This window comes from Phyllobates terribilis, unplaced genomic scaffold (genome assembly GCF_046119375.1).
Source record: "Phyllobates terribilis strain yellow unplaced genomic scaffold, ASM4611937v1 Scaffold_280__1_contigs__length_2496652, whole genome shotgun sequence".
In the NCBI taxonomy this organism is placed as follows: domain Eukaryota; kingdom Metazoa; phylum Chordata; class Amphibia; order Anura; family Dendrobatidae; genus Phyllobates; species Phyllobates terribilis.
Genome location: NW_027363040.1, coordinates 1,218,677 through 1,245,090, shown reverse-complemented (window position 1 = coordinate 1,245,090; position 26,414 = coordinate 1,218,677). Strand labels below are relative to the sequence as shown.

At 43.5% G+C, this 26,414-nt stretch overlaps 3 protein-coding genes across 3 annotated transcripts in view; all 3 read left to right on the top strand.

Moving 5' to 3' along the window:
• The first annotated feature begins 844 nt into the window (after nucleotides 1-844).
• Nucleotides 845-7,903, top strand: LOC141220308 (oocyte zinc finger protein XlCOF29-like). The gene is made up of 3 exons (XM_073666262.1): nucleotides 845-905; nucleotides 7,400-7,549; nucleotides 7,679-7,903. The coding sequence occupies exons 2-3, from the start codon at nucleotides 7,457-7,459 to the stop codon at nucleotides 7,901-7,903; spliced, it is 318 nt and encodes a 105-aa protein (XP_073522363.1). The 5' UTR covers nucleotides 845-905; nucleotides 7,400-7,456.
• Nucleotides 7,904-7,917: 14 nt separating this feature from the next.
• Nucleotides 7,918-21,414, top strand: LOC141220317 (uncharacterized). Its single transcript, XM_073666269.1, has 4 exons — nucleotides 7,918-8,065; nucleotides 8,149-8,246; nucleotides 8,445-8,535; nucleotides 19,623-21,414. The coding sequence occupies exons 1-4, from the start codon at nucleotides 7,933-7,935 to the stop codon at nucleotides 21,068-21,070; spliced, it is 1,770 nt and encodes a 589-aa protein (XP_073522370.1). The 5' UTR covers nucleotides 7,918-7,932; the 3' UTR covers nucleotides 21,071-21,414.
• A 504-nt stretch (nucleotides 21,415-21,918) lies between these two features.
• The window catches only part of LOC141220307 (oocyte zinc finger protein XlCOF7.1-like), a 34,422-nt gene continuing 29,926 nt past the window's right edge, over nucleotides 21,919-26,414 (top strand). Inside the window, exon 1 of the mRNA XM_073666261.1 lies at nucleotides 21,919-21,945. Within this exon, the coding sequence (XP_073522362.1) occupies nucleotides 21,919-21,945 (27 nt within the window). The remainder of the gene's footprint in view (nucleotides 21,946-26,414) is intronic.

The window sequence follows — 26,414 nt, the reverse complement described above, 5'->3', positions numbered from 1 at the left end:
TCCATACACCTCAAACACATGGCTCCTCACACCTCGTACATGCGCGCCTCCGCTCCGTACACCTCGTACACACACGCCTCCGCTCCATACACCTCAAACACATGGCTCCTCACACTTCATACACACGGCTCCGCTCCATACACCTCAAACACATGGCTCCTCACACCTCATACACATGCGCCGTCGCACACCTCATACAAACGCGCCTCCACTCCGTACACCTCAAACACATGGCTCCTCACACCTCGTACACATGCGCCTCCGCTCCGCACACCTCGTACACACACGGCTCCGCTCCGTACACGCGCGCTTCCGCTCCATACGCCTCATACACGCGTGCCTCCGTTCCCTACACCTCGTACACACGCGGCTCCGCACCGTACACCTCGTACACACGCGGCTCAGCTCCGTACACCTCGTACACACGCGGCTCAGCTCCGTACACCTCGTACACACGCGGCTCAGCTCCGTACACCTCGTACACACGCGGCTCAGCTCCGTACACCTCGTACACACGCGACTCCGCTCCGTACACCTCGTACACATGCGACTCCGCTCCGTACACCTCGTACACACGCGGCTCCGCTCCGTACACCTCGTACACACGCGGCTCTGCTCCGTACACCTCCTACACACGCGGCTCTGCTCCGTACACCTCCTACACACGCGACTCTGCTCCGTACACCTCGTACACACGCGGCTCTGCTACATCCACACTGTAAACCCCTCCTGACCCCACACATAAACTTCAGCTCATCCAGCACCATGACAACCAGCACAGCAGAGTCCTGCATCCACTGAGGCCCCTGATCATGTGACCCCTGACTCCTCCCCTCCTGTGACCTCATCACAGGTCCTGTGCGCACAGAGCAGCCATATACGTGGTGGCGGCTCTGCAGGTGGAGGTATGTGGAGATTCCCCATTATTGGGCGCAGGGGGCATTAACCCCTTCAGCACAGAGACTCTTTTTGGGTCTTGTGTTGCCCCTTTATAAGAATCATAAGGTTTTTGTTCTGTTTCCTGTAATAGATACATACGACCCAACTATGGAGACAAGAAGGGAGGAAACATATTGTTCTCATAGTACAGGGCCCCTTTACTGGCCCCACAGTGTAATGCCCCCATTATGCCCCTTATGCAGGATGTATGATGCCCCCACAAGTGTAATGCCCCCATTATGCTACTTATACAGTATGAATGATGCACCCACACAGTGTAATGCCCCCATTATGCCCCTTATGCAGTATGTATGGTGCCCCACACAGTGTAAAGCCCCCATTATTATTATTATTATTATTATTTATTATTATAGCGCCATTTATTCCATGGCGCTTTACATTATGCCCCTTATGCAGTGTGTATGATGCCCCCCACAGTATAATGTTCCCCCAGTACCACCTGAGGTTTTACATGTGGAATAATCCCTCTGGAGTTGGTTTTCCCTTTTCCTGCTCCCCTCCATGTATACCCTCGAGCATGTATACAGGCATGTAGGGGAGCAGGCCTTACTAGATATCGAGGCTTTGTACAGTAATATACCACATGAGGATGGTATCAGAGGAGCAAGACGTTTCTTGAAATCGAGATCAATAGAGTGTAGCAGACATAATGACTTCATGGAGGATCTTCTAAAATTCACTCTTACTCATAACTTCTTTCTTTTTGACAGGAAGTACTTCCACCAGCTCAGGGGTACTGCGATGGGGAGCCCCTGTGCCCCCTCGTATGCTAATCTATTCCTGTGCTGGTGGGAGGAAACCACAATATTCAGGGATGATCATAAGTGGTGGCATCCATATATTGGGGTATGGTATAGATATATTCACAAAATTTTTCTAATCTGGTCAGGGACGAGTGAAAAGTTTATTGAATTTGTTAGGGAACTCAACGTCAATAGAGTGGGCCTGAGATTTATATCAGAATTCAACTATTACCAGTTGCCTTTCCTGAATGTACCAATCAAGAAAGTACGGGATAAGACCATAGGGACACTCATCTATCAAAAACCTGCAAGCACTAATAAACTATTGAAGTGGGATAGTCACCACCCCATCCTCCTTAAAAAAAAGCAATATCCAAGGGCCAATTTTTACGGTTGAGAAGAGACTGCTCTAATGTCACAGATTTTAATATACAGGCAATAGACATGAACACCAGATTCATGAAAAAAGGGTACCAACAGTACATTTTGGATTCCGCACCATTGTTTGCAGAAAATCGGGAGAGACAGACATTCCTCTATAGCTACCCAAGAGAGCAAGAAAAAGATGGGATAACACGAGTAATAGGAACTTAAAAGAATCAGAGTGACCATATCTTTAATATCCTCAGAAAACCCTGGCCGACCTGGACCTGAGGGTGCTGTGGGATCTACTCCCACAATAAGTTTCAGAAAGGGTTGGTCAATTAGGGACTGTTTAGTGCATATTTTCGATAAAAACCTGCACCCAAGTGGACTTGGCTGGATAGAAGAACCCCGAGAAAGTTGTATATGTAATTGGATGAGACCATGTAAATATTTCTCGAGTTCCTCTACAGGTAAAATCTTTTTCCAGAGGGATTATTCCAACTGTAAAACCTCAGGACTTTTATATATGGCCACATGCACCTGTCCCCTAGATTATGTATGCACGACCAAGAGTTAGTATAAGAGGAAGGTGGGGGGCATTTGGGCAAAATACACCATGGTTGGGACACCCCATTAGTGAGACACATGAACAGTGCACATTGAGGTGAAACAAGAGACATCTCCTTTTGCATCATTGAGATGGTTAAACCCAATGTGAGAGGAGGTGATCTCAATACATGTATAGTCAAAAAGGAAAGTGAGTGGATTTCCAGACTGGATTCACTAGCCCCTAAGGGACTGAATGAACAAATTTCCTATGCCTGTTTTGTATGAATACAGCCCCATTCTGGATTACATTTTTGGATTTTATACTCTACCCATTTCTACTCAAGTCCCTGTGAATATGGTTCACATATTGTTTTACTTCATCAAGAGATCTGAGCTTCTATATCAGAATTATTTCTTATCAGTTATATCCCACTTATACTATTAAGTAACTAACAAGTGTGGTGTTCCTTGTGTATGTCTAATTATGTAATGGGGGTTAAATTTGACCATTTAGGAATATACTGTGGGCCACCATCCCATATTTTCTGTAGTGATAAAGTAGATCTACATGCCTATTGCATGATGGGAGGATGTGCAATACTTGTTTTTAGTCTCCCATGACGCTGATCTCAGAGATAGGATTTTTCTGTTGGTGGAATGCAATCCAATACCATATGTGCTCCGGTGTGGAGCGCAGACATCTGGGCATGCGCAATCGTGGACAATGATCCTAGATGCACTCCGGTGTGGAATTATAACTACGGCCATGCGCAGTCACAGGTATGAGTGGCGCGGCCACAATCAGTTTATCTGGCATTTCAGTGTAAAGCACGTCACTTCCCAACATGCACACTAGGGGATGGACATTATCGGTCCTCTAGCTCAGTGGTCCCCAACCTTTTTTGCACCAGGGACCGGCTTGAAGCAAGATCATTTTTCCATGGCCCAGCAAGGAGGGGGTGGGGTGGGCGGGGCTTTGGTCATATGGGGGCGGGGTAATGGAGGGATTTGGAGTTTAGTGCATACTTATCATATAGTGTAGACCAGGTCCCCGCCAGGAGCTATGCCAGGAGCCCCACATAATGTGCTGTGCCAGGAGCCGCATCACTGAGGCCCCATCACGCCCTGCAGCAGGACAGGGCAGCTGTCCTGACAGCTGCTGTTCAGCTGCATTTACTTCATCCCAGGGGCGGACACAGACTGTAGTGGGCCCCTGTGCAAGAAATTTTTGGGGGCCCCCCCCCGCCCTTCATAAGGCAACAAAGTTATGTAAACATAACCCCCCCATGTGCATCTCTCACCCCCCCATGTGCAGCTCACCCCCGTGCATCTCTCATCCCCCTCCGTGCATCTCTCATCCCCCTCCGTGCATCTCTCATCCCCCTCCGTGCATCTCTCATCCACCCCCCGTGCATCTCTCATCCCCTCCGTGCATCTCTCATCCCCCCCGTGCATCTCTCATCCCCCCCGTGCATCTCTCACCCCCCCGTGCATCTCTCACCCCCCCGTGCATCTCTCATCCACCCCCCGTGCATCTCTCACCCCCCCCGTGCATCTCTCACCCCCCCCGTGCATCTCTCATCCACCCCCCGTGCATCTCTCATCTCTCCCCTCCCTCCCATGTGCATCTCTCATCTCTCCCCTCCCCCCATGTGCATCTCTCATCTCTCCCCTCCCTCCCATGTGCATCTCTCATCTCTCCCCTCCCCCCCATGTGGATCTCTCATCTCTCCCCTCCCCCATGTGCATCTCTCATCTCTCCCCTCCCCCCCATGTGGATCTCTCATCTCTCCCCTCCCCCATGTGCATCTCTCATCTCTCCCCTCCCCCCCATGTGGATCTCTCATCTCTCCCCTCCCCCCCATGTGGATCTCTCATCTCTCCCCTCCCCCCATGTGCATCTCCCATTCCCCCCACTCCTAGTTAATTGTATTTAAAAAAAAATAAAACTTGTTATACTTACCCCCATGCGATCCCTGCAGAATCCTGGCGCTCGTCCAAATCGCTGACACCAGGTTCTCCTGACTTCCGGCCATGTGACGGCGCCGTCACATGACCGGAAGTCAGGGGAATCATGAAGGTGCTGCTGCAGCAGCGCAGCGCTAAGATGTCCCGGACCCGGCGCTTAGCATGCGGCCGGGGGCCCCATGAGGAGAGAGACGCACAAGAGGGGGGCTCCGAGGGGGCTCCTACCGGCCGGGCCCCATACTGGAGTCAGGGCAGTCATGCCCTGATGGCGGCCCTGCTGGAGGCTGGAGGGGCCCCCTCTCCCCGCGGACCGGCTGAAAAACCCCAACGGCCCGGTCCTGGTCCGCGGACCGGCGGTTGGGGACCTCTGCTCTAGCTCATGAGAAGTAGCGTAGGTGCAGTACATTATTGTAGACAGACTCCATTCTGTATATCCTGTGACAATTCACCTCTAGGAATGAGAATGGGCCTCCTAGTCTGGGAGGGGTTTTGGATGAATTGGGCTATTTAAACATGGACACCTGGCTATTAGGCACACTATGCTCAACATCATGAATTATCATCCCTGTATCAAGCCTCCTGATGAACCTGTTGGGGGAAATGCGTTGAGGTGGATTATTGAAACATTTTCTGAGTACCATACCCTTTTCTTTATACATATAGTAGGGGTTTTACTCACTTGCATGCGACGGGAGGAAAATATGAGGCATGTTCCTTTAAAAGTTCATGTGGGTTTATTGCTTCATAAACCCAGAAGCCAAACAGAAAAGCAAATAGCCTTTAGATCAGGCAAACAAAGTATATGTCCTTAGCAGGTCTCTGCTCAGCCAGGCCTGTGTGCCACACAAGCTGGGGTAGCGTCCAGTGTCCTGGCTTGATCTGAAGACAAACATACACAGGAGGCCTTCTCCCTCCAAACACACAGACCATGTGCCAAACAACAGCCTTCATTTTATAGGCTGTTAACCACATCCAGAGGTGAGGTATGTGGGTAGCTGGACCCGCCCATTCTCTCCTAGCTACCCGTAACCCGACTCCCAGGTGCACCAACCGATCCTCTTAGTGCTTATGTGCCCTAGAGAAACACTCCGGGTTACATCACAGAGACCAGCCATCTCTGTGACACATACCTCCCATCGACTACGAGACCATTAGCCACCTTACAATACCTTGATATGTATCTGGTTTTATGATTACCCCACAGCTGATTAAAGGGAATCTGTCACCCCCTGGGACTTATCTGACTTCTACTATGGGCATACAGGTGATAGCAATGTGAATCTATACATCTATGCCTCATATTAGAGGTCTGTTTGCTGTGACATGGCTCTTAATTCAGTGAAGATTCCAATGCTTGCTTGCCGGGGGACGGGAAGAAATCCCCGCCTACTGTGTTAATTAAAATATTTCCCACCTCCCCTGCACGTCACAGTGCCCTGTGACGTGCAGTCACCATGTCCAGATCCCACGACTGCGCGCTTTTTACGGTAGTGACGAACTTGTACTGTGTACTAAGCAGTTATAGTACTGAAGGGATCTTGTGCCCAGGCGCCGGGAAGTCACCATGACTCTCCCGTGCCTGTGCACAAGATCCCTGCAGCACTATGATTGCCTAGTACACAGTACCACTGTGCCTTCCGTAAGAAGTGAAGTGCGCGGGACCTGGACATGGTGACTACACGTCACAGGGCATTTCTTCCCGGCCCGCAAGCATCGGAATCTTCACTGAATAAAAAGCCTTTTCACAGCAAACAGACCTCTAATATGGGCCATACAGGTAAGTATAGATTCACATTTCTATCACCTGTATGCCCATATTAGAGGTCAGATAAGTCCCAGTGAGTGACAGATTCCCTTTAATCAGCCGTGGGGTAGTCGTTTAAGTGGATTCCCTTTAATAAATACTCACTTAGCCCCATTCTTGGTGCAGGTACTAATGAATCCAGGACCTATGAGATTTTTACCAAATGATAGTTGGATAGTTAGGGGGTGTATCATCCATAGCGTCGGCCCATACGGCCACTATGGTGCCCGTGAAAAAACACAGATTTTGAGCTTGGTTTAAATTGGTATCCATGCAGCACATAGACGCATGTTTACTATGGCCATAAATCAGAAAAAAACTATAAAGAAAAATTATCATAAACCCTACTGTAAATAAATAAATAAAAAGCAAAAGTGCATTTAAATAAATTAGGGTTCTTATCAACACTGTTTTTGATCAAAAATAGCATGAAAGCTATCCCACCATAGCAAGGTGCACCCATTCGAGATAGTCCTACTCTGTATAATATTAAAAACCTTACTATGTGTGAAAGCCTCAAACTTCTGTGTGTGAATTAGACATGAGATCTAACGTGATAGAAGATTACAGTCCGGGGAAGACGGAAAACATTCATATAGACGACCGGTGGAGATGTAGTCAGTAAAGCACTCTAGCCAAATATCTTTCTACAGCCGTAGTAGAAGATGAAGATGTCGTCCTATTCATGAAGTAATTATTTCTCATGTCACGTGTAATGAATATCTCCTGCAGTATTGCTAATGCCGACTGCAGTGTCGGTAAATGAGACGAGAATTAGCATTATGGAAGATGAGTCTTTGAGAAACGAGTTCAGCTACAGACTCCAAGGAAGAAACTGCTTGTTGTCTGTGGCCTAAAATATATAGGTTTTATTACTAGATGTAAAGAAGAAAACTAAATACTGTAAAATGATATATCTCCTCATATGTTTTCCCTTATTATCTCCAGTAATTGTGTAATTACACAGTATTTTTATGATGTTACATCGGCTCATCATCTTCTCATTCAGGTCCCTACAATATCGGATGCTCTCAGTGAAGATCTTCTATTTAAGAGAATTTTCCTTATGGACCCATCAAAGATGGGTATGGACAGAGACAAGATGGCGGAGAGGATATTGTGCCTCACCCTAGAGATCCTCTTCCGACTTACTGGAGAGGTGAGAGATTCTGATGACGTCACATTACCTCATTCTTATCTATGGGAGTTACAGATGGACAGAACTTGAGAGGTGAGGACTCTGGAAATGTCTGTAGTGAGATTTAATAATTTGTCTCTCCATAACCAGCATTACACAATAGTGAAGAAGACCTCTAGTGGGCGCTGTCAGGCCCCTGTGTCTGAGGGATGGGGAAGACCACAGAGCCCAATCACCGGGGCTCCATCTCACCCCCTGATACATGAGAACATCAATGACCAGAAGATCCTAGAACTCACCTACAAGATGATTGAGCTGCTGACTGGAGAGGTGACACAGCTGGGAATGCTGGGACATTATACAGTAACGCTATGAAGGGATCGGGGGGATGACTGTATCATTGTATGTGTCAGGTTCCTATAAGATGTCAGGATGTCGCTGTCTATTTCTCCATGGAGGAGTGGGAGTATTTAGAAGGACACAAAGATTTGTACAAAGACATCATGATGGAGGTTCCCCAGCCCCTCACATCTCCACGTAAGAGACAGGACTAAATACACACGGCCTATAATTATCTGTATGTAAAGAATGAATTCAGTCCCTGTATGTGTTTCCTCCAGATCTATCCAGTAAGAGGACAACACCAGACAGATGTCCCCGTCCTCTTCTTCAACATGCCTGTAAACAAGAAGATCCCAATGTTCCTCAGGATCATCAGGTAGATGGAGAGAAGGTGTCATGAGATCTCCCCTATGATGTGTAGATGGCTGTGAAGGTCTTGTGTTCAGTCTTGTTTTATCCACCAGTATTATATGTTTTATACTTGTGTAATGAGAACGGTGGAGATGGCAGGATTAGAGCTGATCATAGATGGGACTTCTCCATCTGTCTGTGACTTTTACAATATTTGTTTCAGGGTGAAGATCAGACCCATATTAATACTACAGAGACATATGTATGGGGTGATGAGTGGTGTAAGGAGGAGATTCCTACATATGACTACCCAGGTGAGTAGTAACCACTAGTAACGAGCGAGTGTATTTGTTAATATTCGCTTTTCACACTTATAGTACGGTATTCGGGTTACTCGTTATTCTGCGAGTATTTGTGTTCTCGCCTCGCTATATTCGGATGTCCCGCCCTGCAGTTTTGGCGCCTTCTCTGCTGCCACTAAACATGCTGGGCTTCTTAACCAATCAAAGTAATGCCGCAGACATCTTGGTTGTGGCATTACTGTGATTGGCTGGCTGCCCAGCGTCATGGGGTCTATTTAAGCCTTGCCGCCGCCATTTTGTGCATATTGGATCTGGAGCCTGCATTGTAATAGCCTATGGTAAGATCGCTGAGCTGCTAGGGAGAGTGTTTATGCCTCTTGATAAAACAAAAGCCCTTTTAAGGGCTGCCTGCAGTGTATACTAGTTTTGTGTTTAAAGGAGCCGCTCACTAGCTCCATAATGCCACCAAAAAATAGCTCTTTTCAGAGCTGAAGGCACACAACAAAGTCATAGAACACGGAGGGAGAGATTGTGTATTAGGTAGGGAGTGTATTAGCTAGTGTTCTTTCAGTGTCCATCTTAAAACAGCTCTTGTCAGAGGCAAAGCAATATTTTTCCAGCACACACAGAAGTAGCATTTTGTGCTGCTTTTTTTTTTTTTAGCACCGGTCTATTTTCCCTGCTGTTTCAGGGGTCAGAGCCTGGCTTCTGCAGTCCACATTAGTCCACTTAAAAAGGTGTTTTGTGCTCTACGCAAAGCAGTAGTCCAAACATTTCCTACTGCCTGCTACAAAAGAAGCATGCACCAGCCCATTTTAACCGCTATTTTGGGGTGTCAGCCTGCCTTCTGTCCATATTAGTCCACTTAAAAAGGCATTTTGTGCCCTACACAAAGCAGTAGTCCAAACTTTTCCTACCGCCTGCTATAAAGCACGCACCAGGCCATTTTAACCACTATTTTGGAAGCCACCATCCCAAGGGCCACCAATCACAAATAGTAGTTAGGCTGGAGTAGGAATACTGTCCTGGTTTGTCCACTGCACATTCTGCATAGGGTTTGTAAAAATTAGCCCTATGGGCTGAATCATGGTTGACGCAGGAAGCCGTCATCCCAAGGGCCTCCAATCACAAATAGTAGTTAGGCTAGAGTAGGAATACTGTCCTGGTTTGTCCACTGCACAATCTGCATAGAGTTTGTAAAAATTAGCCCTATGGGCTGAGTCATGGTTGACGAAGGAAGGAAACGGGTTCTTATGGGAAGGGGTTGACGTTAACAGCTGTAGCATGAATCTGCATTTTTGGTGAATTTAGGTTGGCTTGCTCTCATCTGGAGGGATTACAAACTGTGGAGATATCCAGTCCTTTTTGAATTTAATCAGAGTAAGTCTGTCTGCATTCTCCGTGGTGAGGCGTGTGTGCCTATCAGTGATGATTGCCCCAGCGGCACTGAAAACACGCTCAGACACCACACTAGCAGCCGGGCAGGCCAGCACCTCCAAGGCATATAAGGAGAGGTCGGCCAAGTGTTTAGCTTAGACACCCAATAATTAAAGGGAACTGAAGTGTCAGAAAGGACGCACGGATGGTCACTTAAGTACCCCTTGACCATGTTCTGCAACTTATTCCTCTTTGGCATTGTTACAGGCACAGATAGCCTTTACTGTTGTGCTGGTCTATATAAATAAAAATTATTATTATTATTATTATTATTATTACTGTTGGATAAAATGTGTATCACGCGAGGGTCTTGCCACAGATACTTATACATGAACTGTGCCATGTGGGTCAAGCTGCAAAAAGGCAAATGTTCTGTGTCCCCAACAGTAGAAACAGTACCCACCCTCTCCTCACGCTGACTCGCCTCCTCCTCCTCCACCACCTCCTCCTCTCCAGCCCATCCAGGCTGGGCAGACATGAAGCTTGGGTTGGGTGTCCCCTCTGTAGCATTACCCCTCGGTAGCACAGAAAAACAAGTCCTCTCCCTCCTCATCCTCCCCCTCTTCACCCAATGTTGCCTCAGAATATTGGCTGGGCTGGGTAGTATCACCCATTGGGAAATCTGGCTCCATATCAACATTCTGGGCACTTAAAGCTTTCTCTTTGAGATTATGCAGTGATTGTTTCAAGAGACACAGTAGCGGGATGGTTACGCTGATAATAGCCTGATCGCTGCTCACAAGGCTGGTGCAGTACTCAAAGTTCTCAACAACCTCACAAATGTCAGCGATCCACACCCACTCAACAGATGTTATGTGTGGTGGCTGACTCTCAGTCTGACCGGCATGCTGAAGCTGGTATTCAGCTACTGCCCTCTGCTGTTCACTAATCCTCGCAAACCTAAGATAGGTGGAGTTCCACTGCGTGGGCAGGCCGCAAATGAGTCGGTGACTTGGCAAATTCAAGCGCTTATGCAGCACTGTAAAAGCAGCAAAAGCAGTAGAGGAATGGCGGAAATGGGTACTAATATGGCTCACCTTGTCAAGTAGGTACAGGAAGTCACGGAAAGTTTTCAGAAATTTCTGAACAACTATGTCCAGCACGTGAGCCATGCATGGAACGTGTACCAGCTTGCCGATCTTTAAAGCCGCCACCAGGTTACGCCCATTATCGCAGACGACCGGAGGCCACTGATTGGTCTGTTGTTTTACAGCTTGTCGCAGCTCTGTTGCAGTGTGTGCTTTCTGACCTAAACAGATCAGCTTCAGCAGAGCGTCTTGCCACTTTGCCGATGCACTACTGCACAGGTCCCAGCTTGGCAGTGATGGGGAGAATAATTCAGCAGAGGATTAGGAGCAGGAGAAGGGGAGAGAGGAAGTGGAATTTGAATAGGTGGAGACCCTGACAGAAGTTGGAACCGCTATTCTTAGCGTGGGTGGGATGTGTGATGTTCCAGTTTGCGCCTTTGTCCCACCCTCCACCAGGTTCCCCCAGTGTGGCATGACAGAAATGTATCATCCCTGTACACAACAATTTGTCCAGGTGTCTGTTATTAGGTGGACCTTCCCGGTTACGGTGTTGGTGAGAGCACGGTTCAGATTGTTTAACACGTGCTTGTGTAACGCAGGGACGACACATCGGGCAAAATAGTGGCGGCTGGGAACACTGTATCGTGGGGCAGCCACAGCCAAGAGATCATGGAAGACTGTGTTCCCACAAGCCCAACATCTCCATAGCTAGCAATTTGGCAATGTGCGAGTTTAGTATTTGTACCTGTGGGTGCGTGGCTGGGCATTTACGCATTCTTTCCAAGCTCTCAGGCACGGACAATTGGACACTTTGCTGGAACAAGGAAGTGGATGTGGTTGATGTTTGTTGTGTGTGAGCAACTGCAGCTTGTGGGCAGGAGGTATGAGCGCCTGCTTCTTGAACAGCAGATTCTGAAGGACATAGCCCAGGCGACATGGCATAAGTTTCCACGGAACCCAAAAGCACTACAGATACTGGCTGGTGATCAGCTTATGCAACCTTTATCTATCCCTCATCCCCTCAAGATGACTGGACCATCATTGTAAATAAGTCCCTGTCCTTTGTGTCACCCCCCACCTCATTGTACATCGTAAGCTCTTATGAGCAGGGTCATCATTATTTTTCCTTTAATTATTATATTATCTTTAGCTATGTTACTTATGACTGTTGAATATGAACCTCTGAATTGTAAAGCGCTGCGGAATAGGTTGTTGCTATATAAATAAAGAGTATTATTATTATTGGTTTGACCCGCAGACGCAGATTTGGTACCTTGGTGTTCCGTCCACCTACTCGGCTGCTTGGCTGCCATGTGGTTTCTCATACTCTTTGTGCTCAGGTTGCCTTTGCCCTGGCCTCTGCTCAACTTGGTATTGCAGATGCTACAGACAACAATGTTTTTCTCTAAAGGACTTTTAGAAAAAAAAATTCCACACAGCAGCTGAACGCCCTCTTGCCCTGACTTGGCGCACAGCGGGGGTGCTCTTGGGAACAGTTGACCCAGTTTTTACTCTGGGCAAACCACGACCCCTTGGTGCCTGTGTTGGTCCATCTTCCTCTGTGTTGCTGCCAACGGTCCAGGTCGGATCAGTGGACTCATCATCGACCACCTCGTCTTCTATCTCATCCTCCTTCCCAGTTGATATTGTAGGCTGACCTGATGGCAACTGTGTCTCATCATCATCAGCCTCCGCCTCTGGAGACAGTAAATGACGTTCCTCCAAGTGGCTTTCTTCTGGTTGTAGGTCCTAAAATACTTGAGCATCAACGCACGCCGCCACCTCTTGTCCCTCTTCAATGCTGCATGGTGATAGGCCAGAGCCAACCAAAGGATACGTACCAAACAGATCCTCGGAGTGGCCAAGCTTGGGGTCATATGTCTCCTGTGACTGATAATGGTGGGAGGAAGGAGAACCAGCTTCAGGATTGGAAGGGCCAGCCTTCTGTGTATCCACAGTAGACTGTGTGGTCGTGGAAGTTTTGGTGCTGCTTGACAAATGCGTAGAGGCCTTGTCTGCTATTCAAGACAGAATCTGCTCTCGCTCTTGTGGCTTCCACACATGTTTACGTTCCAGACCGGGAACTTTTTCCAGGAACATTGTGGATGCATCAAGCTTCTTCTGACCTGACACAGACTGAGTGGCTTCTCGCGCACCACTGACAACACCACGTCCACGTCCCTTAACAACAGGCTTTTTTGGCATTTTGGGTTTTGTTGACAGATTTTCAGATGTTGATGGCACAAGCCAAGCTAGCTGTCAAAGGCACAGCCAAAATAATGAGTCAACCGGGACACAGCCAATAGGGCTAATTTTTACAAATCCTATGTACATTGTGCCGTGGACAAACCAGGACAGTATTCCTACTCCAACCTAACTACTATTTGTGATTGGAGGCCCTTGGGATGGTGGCTTCCTGCGTCAACCATGACTTAGCCAATAGGCCTAATTTTCACAAACCATATGCACATTGTGCAGTGGACAAATCTGGAATGTACAGTAGTCCTTCCAAACTAATATTTGTCATTGGAGGCCCTTCTCACATGTTGTGTCACATTGTGAGATAGGGGATACATATTCAATAGAAATTTACACTGATTGTTGATGACCGACTGATGGCCCTCTGAAAACTTAAATTGAGGATCACAACTACTACAATACTCCATCGTAGGTAATGTTTGTCAAGGGAGGCCCTTGTCATGCAATCTTCCTGCACCTATGACACAGCCCCCAGCCCCAGGAGTAATTTTTGGAAATACGATGCACATTCTACTGGACCAAGTAGTACAGTATCAATAAGTCTTCTCCTGCTATATAATCTGGGGAATATTGACAATCAAAATCTCTAAGCCAATCTCTAAGAAGCTTCACCAACCCATCCTGGAGGGGGGGCACCATAAATACTTTGTCCCGTGACTTGCACAAGTGATATATTTGAGCTTGTCATCCAGTTGACTAGTGCAGTTTTATTTTTACGGTTCACTGAGTTCAGCCATACCTGAGGGTCGTAGTCCGCACTCACTGCTACCTTCTAGTACTCCATGTATCTTGGCCATTTTCTCTGTAGTCTCTGCCCTTAAATTAGTTAAATAATAATGAGGGCCCTACAGTATGAATAAGTGAGGGCACTCTCAAGTGTACACAAGAGGCAACTCCAAAATTTCTAGAGGAGGGCACTTCAAAATGTTTGTTACAGGGCCACACAAGGGCTCTCACAAAACTCAGCTTTCCTGCTTACTGCAGGCGATCTGAACATTTGAATTTAGGGCCCGAGTCTCACATGGTGGTGGAGGAGGAGGGTCAAGCCCAATGCTGCAATGAACATATTGTAAACTGCTATGGAATGTGTATTCCACTATCTGAGTGTCAATGATGGAGGGACCGCCCAAATGTCTAAGTAATAGCTGTCCCTCCAAAACGCATGTTACAGAGCCACCTGAGGCCTCTCAGGTCAAATTTCTACATACATACTGATACTTTCTAGCTGTGCTTGTAAAGTGCTGGGGAATAGCGCACTAAAGATGATGTATGACAGACGGACCTACAAAATGTATAAGTCCGGGCCCTCCCAATTATAAAAGGCGAAAAAAAAAGCCACAACAGTATGTGTGAACAAACGCTAAAAGGGGTATTTTTTGGTTTCTCTGATTTATTTAGCCTTATTTAGGTTAAGTTTGGTAGTTGTTCTTGTGTGACTGTAAAAGTGGTGTAACACTGCGACAAACTTATCCCCAGAAACCATATGTGAGGCAGAAATGCATTCAGGCACATTCTACAGGCTCTTCCCATTCTGTTTCATCACTTTCCCATCCATTTCACTTTCCCATCATCTTTTCCTCAGGCCCCTTTGTAGGGTCCAGCAGAAAATTATTCGCATTTCCCATTGACTTACATTGTACTCGCTATTCTGAACGAATACGCAATTATTACAAAGTACTATATATATAGCGAGTATAGCGATTACGAATAGTACGGTACTCGCTCATCACTAGTAAACACTAAATGCAGAGAAGTCACAGATTCTTCTTAGTCACCGGCTGTGGTTGCTTGATCGGTGGTGTAGTCCGGCTGTATCACAATCGTGTGATCACCATTTTGCCTCTAGACCACAACATTCTCCTCCACCCAAAACTGTTCAGATGATTTTGGGCACTGAAAGCCCTTTTCTATAGAACTTACAACCTGGAGGATCCACCTCCCCCCTGGGATTAGAAGATGCTGACCGTTACCTGATGACAAGTTAGAAAATCACTTGAAGTAAAATATTATGATGGATCTGTAAGAGAAAGCGGAGGGTAATGATGTTGTTGGCTTCCTAGATCCCTGATATCTTATTGGATGAATCCACCTTCTCTCCCTTCTGTGCTGATGAATGTGCTCATATGGTCCCTACAAGACCAGGTCCAGTCTTTCTGGCCAAACTTCACTTTTATGATCGACAACATTAAATATGCAGTGAGGGACACGTGTGAATTTCTGTACAATAACAGCAGAGTTTCCCTTTATCCTGACTTTTCAATTTTTTTTAAAACTAACTTCAAACAGGATTGTGACAAACTAAGCAAAAAAACATTACACCTGTGCCATGATATATCTCTAAGCTAAATTTAAGACGCCTCAGCTCTGCATTATTACAAAAAGTTCTCTTTGAGTGTCTAATATTTCTTCTTGAAACTCATCTGACAGAAAATAATGTCCCTTACAAGAGTTTAGATTCTCAAGAGCCACCGAGCCCCATACTCCAATTACCAGAGAGAGGTTTCACCGCTAGTTACTCACTACTTACTGATGGAAACTGTTGAGTTTGATCATTTCAGTAGATGTGTTATTGTCTATAGTCACAGTTTTGACTACAGTAGTTAGTGCCCAAAATACTCTGATTTAACCCCTTCTTGTAGCCAGTTTTGTGTTCCTATCTGGGCCCATTTTTCAAATCTGACGTGTGTCACTTTATCTGGTGATAACTTTGGAATTCTTCACAAAGAATAATAGGAAACAAATGGACCTTACAAATTTTTTTCCAACTTCTCTTGAATCCGACAATCCCCTATATACGGTTACACACTACTGTGTGGGCACATGGCAGGTTAAGAAGGGAAGGAGCGACATTTAGCTATTTGAATGCAGATCTTGCTCGAATAGTTTGCAGACACAATATATTGGGGACACTGTTCATGGTCACCTGGCAGCGCAAAAGATGGCTACCACAAACAGGCTTGGCGCTATCTACTCCATTTTCCAGATCCCAGGGTTTGCCTTGCTCATCACCCTTTAACCCCTCTACATGGATTTGGACTTAGACAGAGACCCCTAGGCTTGGGCCACAGTGTTTCCTGCTGTTCTATTGAGTGAAATGGCAAGAAGAATAGTCACTTAACCGGGTCACAACATGGAGGTCAATGAAAATAGAAAATCACACAAGAGTAGTCAGTAAATGGGCCGAGGTCACAACAGGAAGCAAATACACAAGCCGAGAGCTGAGCACAGAGGACTGAACCAGAGGAGAACAAGGCTGCATCTGGCAGCTTCTGGTAATATGCACAAAAAGCAAAGCCACACTAAGAAGAATTAAAATTCCCCCAATATTCAAGAAGAAACACAGCAAAAAAGGGCAGCAATGTTTACCTGCCCAGATGTTCAGAACTAAATGCACTACCAGGGTGCAGTATACCCACATACAGATGGCGGCTACACGGGTGCAAAATACTGATGAGACAATCATTCACAACCAACCTACAATCACTCACAACCTACCATTTCATGGAGGGGTGACTGCTTAGTATTTGAATTACTCACAAAAAGGTTTGTATAGGGTGCTGTTCACACTTGGGTAGTGCACAGTATCGGCTTACAGCCTATTAGTTACGCCCATACTATTAGATTAGGCGGGCTGCCCGGTACTATCCATATATTATATATATGCATTTTTGCACTTTTTTATCCCAGGGTGCAGCCAGACCCATCAGTGCGGGCATTGTAAACTGTGTCTGTTCTCATGGAGTGCACTTGGATAGTACCGGGCAGCCCACCTAATCTAATAGTATGACCGTAACTAATAGACTGTAAGTCGGATACTGTGCACTATCCAAGTGTGAACAGCTCCATATACAAGCCTTTTCTTGTGCAATTCAAATACTACGCAGTCACCCCTCCATGAAATGGTAGGTTGTGAGTGATTGTCTCATCAGTATTCTGCACCTGTGTAGCCGCCATCTTTATGTGGGTTTGCAGCACCCTGGTAGTGCATTTAATTCTGAAGATCTGGGCAGGTAAACACTGCTGCCCTATTTGGCTGTGTTTTAGCTTCCGGCAATATGCTTTGAGCTTTAGTAGGGTGTGGTGCTTTCCAATTGGCTAAAGCAGGGAGCAGATTACTCCAGCTGGACAGCACACACACCCATACTGCCAGACTGGATGGTACTACAGGTCCCAGATACCCTAATCTTAGTGGCTGGACAGAAGCTGTACCGCCTAGTAGCTTCTGGTTCTGACGTCTCCTCCATGACCAGCGCCGCCTGCAGGATGAATAAGGCGGCTCTTGGTGAGAGAAGCAGACGTCGCTGGAGCAGATCCCAGAGGAGATGGGACCCACCATTTACAGAAGCCCTAATGTGACCAAATTGCAGAAAACCAGAACAGTACAAATTCCCATAAAGTGACTCCATTTTGGAAATTATAACCTTCAGTGAAATAATCTATAGGAGTAGTGACTATTTTGATTCCACAGGCACTTTCCGGAAATTAGCACGTAGTGGATGATGGAGAGTGAAAATTACAAATATATAATTTCATTACCCAACACATAGTGCCCAGATTGTACTCCAGGAGACACACACCGTAAATTAAGTGGGTTCTTCTCACTATAGAAATGCCAAATACATGGAGGCTAAATGTGGTTTGGGCACACTGCAAGGCTCAGAAACGAGGGGGAGATTTGACTTTGGGAGAGCGGATATTGCTGGATTGGTTTATGGAAGCCATGTTGCTTTTCAAAAGCCTTTGAGCCACTAATAATGTGGAAACCTCTGGTTTTCCATTGACAGATGGGCAGATTGACAGTCCTTGAGTGGGGACTTGTTTTTTGTGAGATGAGTAGAAGTTTTTATTGATATTATTTCACCTACATAACATTGTTTGGTGGCTTTTTATATTTGGGAGACAGAATGAACAAACAGTTGGACACCACGGCTCTACTGGTTCATCTTATGAGGTTTTCTATTAGACTGTGAACTGTTATTGTCCTGGTGAATAATGACGGCTAACATAAGGCAAAATATAACAAAAATCACAGAAAAAGATACAGCCTTACCAACACCAAATCATATAACAAATGCACTAGCAGGATGCCACAGACCCCCATGATAAAGGGGTGTGGGGGGCAGCACAGGTGCAAAATACTTTATGGAGCAACTACTCACAAACCTACCAATTCATGGAGAGGGTGATTACTTAGTATTAAAGATGCACACAGATGAAGCTTGCATAGGACGCCAGTCACACAGGCAGGTTTGATGCACAGTGTCTGGCTTAGCCTATATGCAAATTGCCTCTTCAGAGAAAAAGAGGACTAGGACTCAATAGCGCCACCTATTGAAAGCAGCAATCCTTCAAGTCACAATCAACCCTTTAACACGTCATGCAATATGACTTAGGATAAAAGCCAAATCAGAATCTCAATTTGCAGACATGGTGTTTCAGGCTGTTGGCCCTCGTCAGTGCAAAGTATGAGAACTGATTTGGCTAGGTGAGAGGCTCTGGACTGAGGTCTAAGGGGTAATGTTTCTCCTTGCAGAGAGTGAGATACCAGCTCTGGCACGTCAAGGTAAGGAGGCTTATTCACCAAGCAATGCTCTTATGGGAAATTTAATATGCAAATTGCCTCTTCAGAGGAAAAGAGGACTTGAACTCTATAGCGCCACCTATTGGAAGCAGCAATCTTACAAGTCGCAATCAACCCTTTAACGAGTCGTGCAATATGACTTAGGATAAAAGCCAAATCAGAATCTCAATTTGCAGACATGGTGTTTCAGGCTGTTGGCCCTCGTCAGTGCAAAGTATGAGAACTGATTTGGCTAGGTGAGAGGCTCTGGACTGAGGTCTAAGGGGTAATGTTTCTCCTTGCAGAGAGTGAGATACCAGCTCTGGCACGTCAAGGTAAGGAGGCTTATTCACCAAGCAATGCTCTTATGGGAAATTTAATATGCAAATTGCCTCTTCAGAGAAAAAGAGGACTTGAACTCTATAGCGCCACCTATTGGAAGCAGCAATCTTACAAGTCGCAATCAACCCTTTAACGAGTCGTGCAATATGACTTAGGATAAAAGCCAAATCAGAATCTCAATTTGCAGACGCGGAGTTTCGGGCTGTTGGCCCTCGTCAGTGCAAAGTATGAGAACTGATTTGGATAGATGAGAGGCTCTGGACTGAGGTCTAAGGGGTAACATTTCTCCTTGTGGAGAGTGACTAGTGATGTTGCCCATACTATTAGATCAGGAGGGCTGCCTAGCACTATATAAGTGCACCCCACATAGACAGACACCCCAGTACACGCAAGAAACACTAAAATGCTAGTGCATTTGTTATCTGATTTGGTGTTAGTAAGGCTGATTTTTTTCTTGGTTTTCTTCTTGGCAGATGACTGTACCAGGAGATCAGAGGAACAGCTGACATCTGCAATTTTTAAATCAGATGACCTTGAGATCACACAGGATACAATTGAAGTGAATGCCATTTCTCCAGATATACCATCATCCCTTCACAGCAAAGATCAGTCATCTGATACTTTGAAACAGGTCCTGTCTTCTGATTCATTACCGAACACTAAGGAAAATCAAAGTCACGAAATAAGCATTAAAAAACAAACTGCTCCTAAAGCAAAGAAGTCATTTTTCTGTTCAGAATATGGAAATAGTTTTTTCCTTGAAAAGTCTTTTCTTACACATCAAAACATTCACACAGCAGAGAATAGATTTTTTTGTTTCAAGTGTGGGAAATGTTTTAACCAGAAATCAAATCTTGTTAATCACCAGAGAAGTCACACACAGAAGAAGCCATTTTCTTGTTCAGAATGTGGAAAATGTTTTACAGATAATTCAAGTTTAATCAGACATCAGAGAACTCACACAGGGGAGAAGCCTTTTTCATGCTCAGAATGTGGGAAATGTTTTACAGATAATTCAAGTTTAATCAGACATCAGAGAACTCACACAGGGGAGAAGCCTTTTTCCTGTTCAGAATGTGGGAAATGTTTTAAACAGAAAGTGCATCTTGATAACCATCAGACAACTCACACAGGAGAGAAGCCATTTTTTTGTTCAGAATGTGGAAAATGTTTTACAGATAATTCAAGTTTTATTAGACATCAGATGACTCACACAGGGGAGAAGCATTTTTCCTGTTCAGAATGTGGAAAATGTTTTATCCAGAAATCAGCTTTGGTTAATCACCAGAGAACTCATACAGGAGAGAAGCCTTTTTCCTGTTCAGAATGTGGGAAATGTTTTAGCCAGAAATCAGATTTGCTTAAGCACCAGAGAACTCACACAGGAGAGAAGCCTTTTTCCTGTTCAGAATGTGGGAAATGTTTTAAACAGAAATCAGATTTGATTAATCACCAGAGAACTCACACAGGGGAGAAGCCTTTTTCCTGTTCAGAATGTGGAAAATGTTTTATCCAGAAATCAGATTTGGTTAGTCACCAGAGAACCCACACAGGGGAGAAGCCTTTTTCCTGTTCAGAATGTGGAAATTGTTATAACCAGAAAACAAATCTTGTTAATCACCAGAGAAGTCACACAGGGGAGAAGCCTTTTTCTTGTTCAGAATGTGGAAAATGTTTTACAAATAAATCAAGTTTAATCAGACATCAGAGAACTCACACAGGGGAGAAGCCTTTTTCTTGCTCAGAATGTGGGAAATGTTTTAAACAGAAAGTGCATCTTGATAACCACCAGACAACCCACACAGGAGAGAAGCCTTTTTCTTGTTCAGAATGTGGAAAATGTTTTAAATTGAAATCACGTTTTATCAGACATCAGAGAAATCACACAGGGGAGAAGTCTTTTTCCTGTTTCGAATGTTGAAACTGTTTTAGCCAGAAATCAGATTTGGTTAAGCACCAGAGAATTCACTCAGAGGAGAAGCCTTTTTCGTGTTCAGAATGTGGAAAATGTTTTGTGAAGAAATCATCACTTCTTAGTCACCAGAGAACTCACACAGGGGAGAAGTCATTTTCATGTTCTTAATGTGGGAAATGTTTTACACGGAAATCAACTCTTATTAAACTTCCGAGAACTCACACAGGGGAGAAGCCTTTTTCATTTTTAACCGAAAATTGTATCTTCTTAAAGGGTTTGTCCACTACTAGGACAACTATTTCTCATTCCTCATGTTTGGCCTTGTTAAAATAAAAACACTCATATACAGGTCCCGATCTGGCACTGTTCCATTGGTGCCACAACTTGCGTTCCCGGGGCACACATAAGGATAGGGCATCAATGTATTATTGGTTGGGGTCCCGTACGTGCCTCCCCTGACGATCAGCTGTTATCTGTGCAGGTGGCGGCTGCTGCCGGCTGGAAGTCCTTATCTGCAGTGCTTGGCCGTCAAGTTGTAGTGGCCGCCGCTTGTAACTGCACATCAGCCTCCCGTTCAATTGAATGGAAGGCGGATGCGAAGTACCCCACGGCGGCCACTACTAATGGACGGCCAAGCGGCACAGGTAAGGACTTCTGGAGGGCGGTAGCCGCTGCCGACACCGATAACAGCTGATCGGCGGGGGTGCCGTGTGCAATGACTCATCCTCAAAATGAAATGTATAAAATATGTAGAAGATTTCATATATGTTACAAGCCATATCAGATGATACAAAAGTCAATTTCTTCAGAAAGAGTTAAAAATTCAAAACTATGACTTCTCTCTAAAAAACAAAATGGCCGAAATAGACAGACAGAGGCAGGTGAGACGACCAGGTCACAGTGACATCATGGAATGTAGACTGAAGAACAGGCAATTATCTGAGCTTTTAAAAGATAGAAAAATGTCTTTTCTAAATAGAGCTTTTCTGGAGATTTTTGACAAGAGACATAATTGGTTTAGGGAGTGGCTAAGGAAAAACTGTAATTATATGTTGTATAAAAGTATTACAATGTATCATTAGTTATTTATTATTTTATACAGTAAAATTGTGAAGTTATATAGTTTTTGTATATATATATATATATATATATATATATATACACTTGTATACAGTAGAGATTGTATATAATTGTATTTATATATATTTATTGTAATAATTAAAAATAAATTAATAAATTAGAACGTCATATATAAATTAAAGCGGCAATATTTTGTATTACATTAGAATCAATATATGCATAAGATATTTAAATAATTATGTTTCTGCATGAATTTGATATTTAATATTCTCTTTTATGTACCCTTAGAGTTTTCATTCCAAAGCAGGATTTAATCAAACAACTCTAAAATTGGTTTATTTCTTTATTCACACAGGAAGTTGGAAAAAATTGCATGATTTTATGTGTATAACATTTTAAAATAATAACATAACTAGTTGAACTATATTATGTGTAACACTTATTAATTAGATCTTTTGTGCTGCTAATATTTTTTGTGCATGAATTATTTGTGCTTTATAACTAAAGTAACTTTACAGCATGACGTGTGTGACAGCTGCAGCCTTTGAACTTTGAGCAAATAATATGGATTTCCATTCATCCTATTTTTAGTTGGTGTAATTTAAACCTGGTAGCCAGTAAAAAAAAATAATCTAAGGCATTTCTATTTTAGCAAGTCAAGAGCAATTTTTTTTTCAAGTGTCCTAAATTTCAGAAAAATATTATATCATATTATATGTACTTAGGGAATATTCAAAGAAATATTAAGATATTACATTTAATAGTTTACAATGTGCATTGATAATTAGGATACTAAAAAATTGGGTTAAATAAATAAATATATATATATATATATATATATATATGTTCATACCTTTGTATGTGGAATGTATGGTTCAACAAATTTGTGAATGTCAGAGTAAAATAGCAGCTGCTCATTTACTTCATCTGCTAAGGGTGATTTGTGTGACAGAGGCCTCATTTCATGTATGTTTGAAAAAAAATGTTTCTTTATGTGAAGGTACACAAATATATTTAATTCTGAGAAAATTATGATACATAAATAAGTATTATCTATATAATATACAGTACAGACCAAAAGTTTGGACACACCTTCTCATTTAAAGATTTTTCTGTATTTTCATGACTATGAAAATTGTACATTCACACTGAAGGCATCAAAACTATGAATTACCACATGTGGAATTATATACTTAACAAAAAAGTGTGAAACAACTGAAAATATGTCTTATATTCTAGGTTCTTCAAAGTAGCCACCTTTTGCTTTGATGACTGCTTTGCACACTCTTGGCATTCTCTTGATGAGCTTCAAGAGGTAGTCACCGGAAATGGTCTTCCAACAATCTTGAAGGAGTTCCCAGAGATGCTTAGCACTTGTTTCCCCTTTTGCCTTCACTCTGCGGTCCAGCTCACCCCAAACCATCTCGATTAGGTTCAGGTCTGCTGACTGTGTTGGCTAGGTCATCTGGCGTAGCACCCCATCTCTCTCTTTCTTGGTCAAATAGCCCTTACACAGCCTGGAGGTGTGTTTGAGGTCATTGTCCTGTTGAAAAATAAATGATCGTCCAACTAAACGCAAACCGGATGGAATAGCATGCTGCTGCAAGGTGCTGTGGTAGCCATGCTGGTTCAGTATGCCTTCAATTTTGAATAAATCCCCAACAGTGTCACCAGCAAAGCACCCCCACACCATCACACCTCCTCCTCCATGCTTCACGGTGGGAACCAGGCATGTAGAGTCCATCCGTTCACCTTTTCTGCGTTGCACAAAGACACGGTGGTTGGAACCAAAGATCTCAAATTTGGACTCATCAGACCAAAGCACAGATTTCCACTGGTCTAATGTCCATTCCTTGTGTTCTTTAGCCCAAACAAGTCTCTTCTGCTTGTTGCCTGTCCTTAGCAGTGGTTTCCTAGCAGCTATTTTACCATGAAGGCCTGCTGCACAAAGTCTCCTCTTAACAGTTGTTGAAGAGATGTATCTGCTGATAGAACTCTGTGTGGCATTGACCTGGTCTCTAATCTGAGCTGCTGTTAACCTGCGATTTCTGAGGCTGGTGACTCGGATAAACTTATCCTTAGAAGCAGAGGTGACTCTTGGTCTTCCTTTCCTGGGGCGGTCCTCATGTGAGACAGTTTCTTTGTAGTGCTTGATGGTTTTTGCAACTGCACTTGGGGACACTCAAAGTTTTCTCAATTTTTCGGACTGACTGACCTTCATTTCTTAAAGTAATGATGGCCACTCGTTTTTCTTTACTTAGCTGCTTTTTTTCTCACCATAATACAAATTCTAACAGTCTATTCAGTAGGACTATCAGCTGTGTATCCACCAGACTTCTGCACAACACAACTGATGGTCCTAACCCCATTTATAAGGCAAGAAATCCCACTTATTAAACCTGACAGGGCACACCTGTGAAGTGAAAACCATTTCCGGTGACTACCTCTTGAAGCTCATCAAGAGAATGCCAAGAGTGTGCAAAGCAGTCATCAAAGCAAAAGGTGGCTACTTTGAAGAACCTAGAATATAAGACATATTTTCAGTTGTTTCACACTTTTTTGTTAAGTATATAATTCCACATGTGTTAATTCATAGTTTTGATGCCTTCAGTGTGAAAGTACAATTTTCATAGTCATGAAAATACAGAAAAATCTTTAAATGAGCAGGTGTGTCCAAACTTTTGGTCTGTACTGTATATATATACATTTCTATATTTCTTTGGTAATTATTATTTCTTGATTTAGCTAATAGTGGATAATGGCAACCACACATCAAAATGGTTTATAAAGCAAATTTACATTTACAATAATTTTTCCAAATGATAATTTTATAGTATTCAAGGTTATTATTTTTTAATGGTTACCTAAATATGTACACATCTCTTCAGACAAATATATGCTACACATTGATATGAAATTTATGAAAAATATTTATAGAAGAATAATTATTTTTAATTTGGTTCTGATATATAAATTATTTTCTAAAATAATATTTTTTGGCCTTAAGGGGGAATGTGTTTTTGATCCTGATTACATAATTACATTTGATCGATACTTATTTTTCACAAATTTTTAATAAAGGAAAAATAGTAATAAGGTACAATGGTATAACAAAGAAGGGGTTATATGCAAAGCTGCATAATTTAATCATTTTTGGTAATACAAGGTTATGACAAATATGAAATCATCCAGATAATTGAAATATAAGAGTATTTTTATGGAGAATATAATTACTCTGCATTTGTAATTAACATAAAAAGGCATTATTATTATTATTATTATTATTATTTTTAGTCTTAATTTTAATCTTCATTTTTACATTTTATTCTTACTTTCTTATTTTTCCATTTTTCATTTTTAATTCTCATTTTTTGATTTTATTTCAGCTCAATATCTCAATTGAGAAAGCACATTAATATTTAATAAAGTAATGCCTAGTACAAGAATATTGCTTCATTAAATACAATGATATGGTTCCAATATAAGAAGAAAAAATGTTTCAATTTTCTGAGTAAACACAACAAGTCATTCTTGCATTCATTCATTCTTATATTTATTCATTTTGGTTCATGAGTATACATTCTTTGGTATTATTGGTTTAATAAAGATATAAACACTTGTTGTTTCAAAACACACTGACACCTATGGGTTGGAAAAGGTAATTACACCTATGGCACAAAAATATTCTATCACATTAAGAACTTGATTAATAATGAATTATTTATTATTCCTAACATAATTTATTTTAATCTTTTGATAATAATTAGATGGATATTATTGATTGCTATGGTACGCTGTGATATTATAGGTTAGGAAAATTGCCAGATTTGGTATCAGATTAGGGAATGAAGACTTCAATCAAGACATCGCAATTATGAATTCTATCTTAATAAAGACTTTCATATTTAAAAATCATAGAGACTCTCAAAAGTTACAAGAAGAAGCAACCGATATCCGGAAATCTCAGAAGTTAAAGATGTTGTGAATGCTGAGTGTTATAATAGACTGTGTCAAATGCATTCACACAGTGGCGTTCCCCAAGCAGCCTGGGAACGAGGAGGATAGGTGAGTAGGAGGTTGCGGCGGCAGAGGAGCGGGTTGCGGTAGTGGAGGAGCAGGGCACACGCAGTAGCCCCTGCCGCAGCTACTACATGTGCCCGCTGTTAAAGGAACATGAATATTCCCTCTTCTCCACGCCCATGGGCATGTAGAAGAGGGAATATTCATTCTCTTCAGCAGTGGGCACGGAGGAGCGCTGAGCCGCGGCTCC

What these genes read in the sequence shown, in the direction of transcription:
- LOC141220308 (XM_073666262.1), top strand. Translation starts at nt 7,457, where the DNA reads ATGGACCCATCAAAGATGGGTATGGACAGAGACAAGATGGCGGAGAGG. An exon ending in TCTTCCGACTTACTGGAGAG is followed by an intron (nt 7,550 to 7,678) that starts GTGAGAGATTCT and finishes CTCCATAACCAG; the next exon opens with CATTACACAATAGTGAAGAA.
- LOC141220317 (XM_073666269.1), top strand. Translation starts at nt 7,933, where the DNA reads ATGTGTCAGGTTCCTATAAGATGTCAGGATGTCGCTGTCTATTTCTCC. An exon ending in ATGTTCCTCAGGATCATCAG is followed by an intron (nt 8,247 to 8,444) that starts GTAGATGGAGAG and finishes TATTTGTTTCAG; the next exon opens with GGTGAAGATCAGACCCATAT. An exon ending in TCCTACATATGACTACCCAG is followed by an intron (nt 8,536 to 19,622) that starts GTGAGTAGTAAC and finishes TCTTCTTGGCAG; the next exon opens with ATGACTGTACCAGGAGATCA.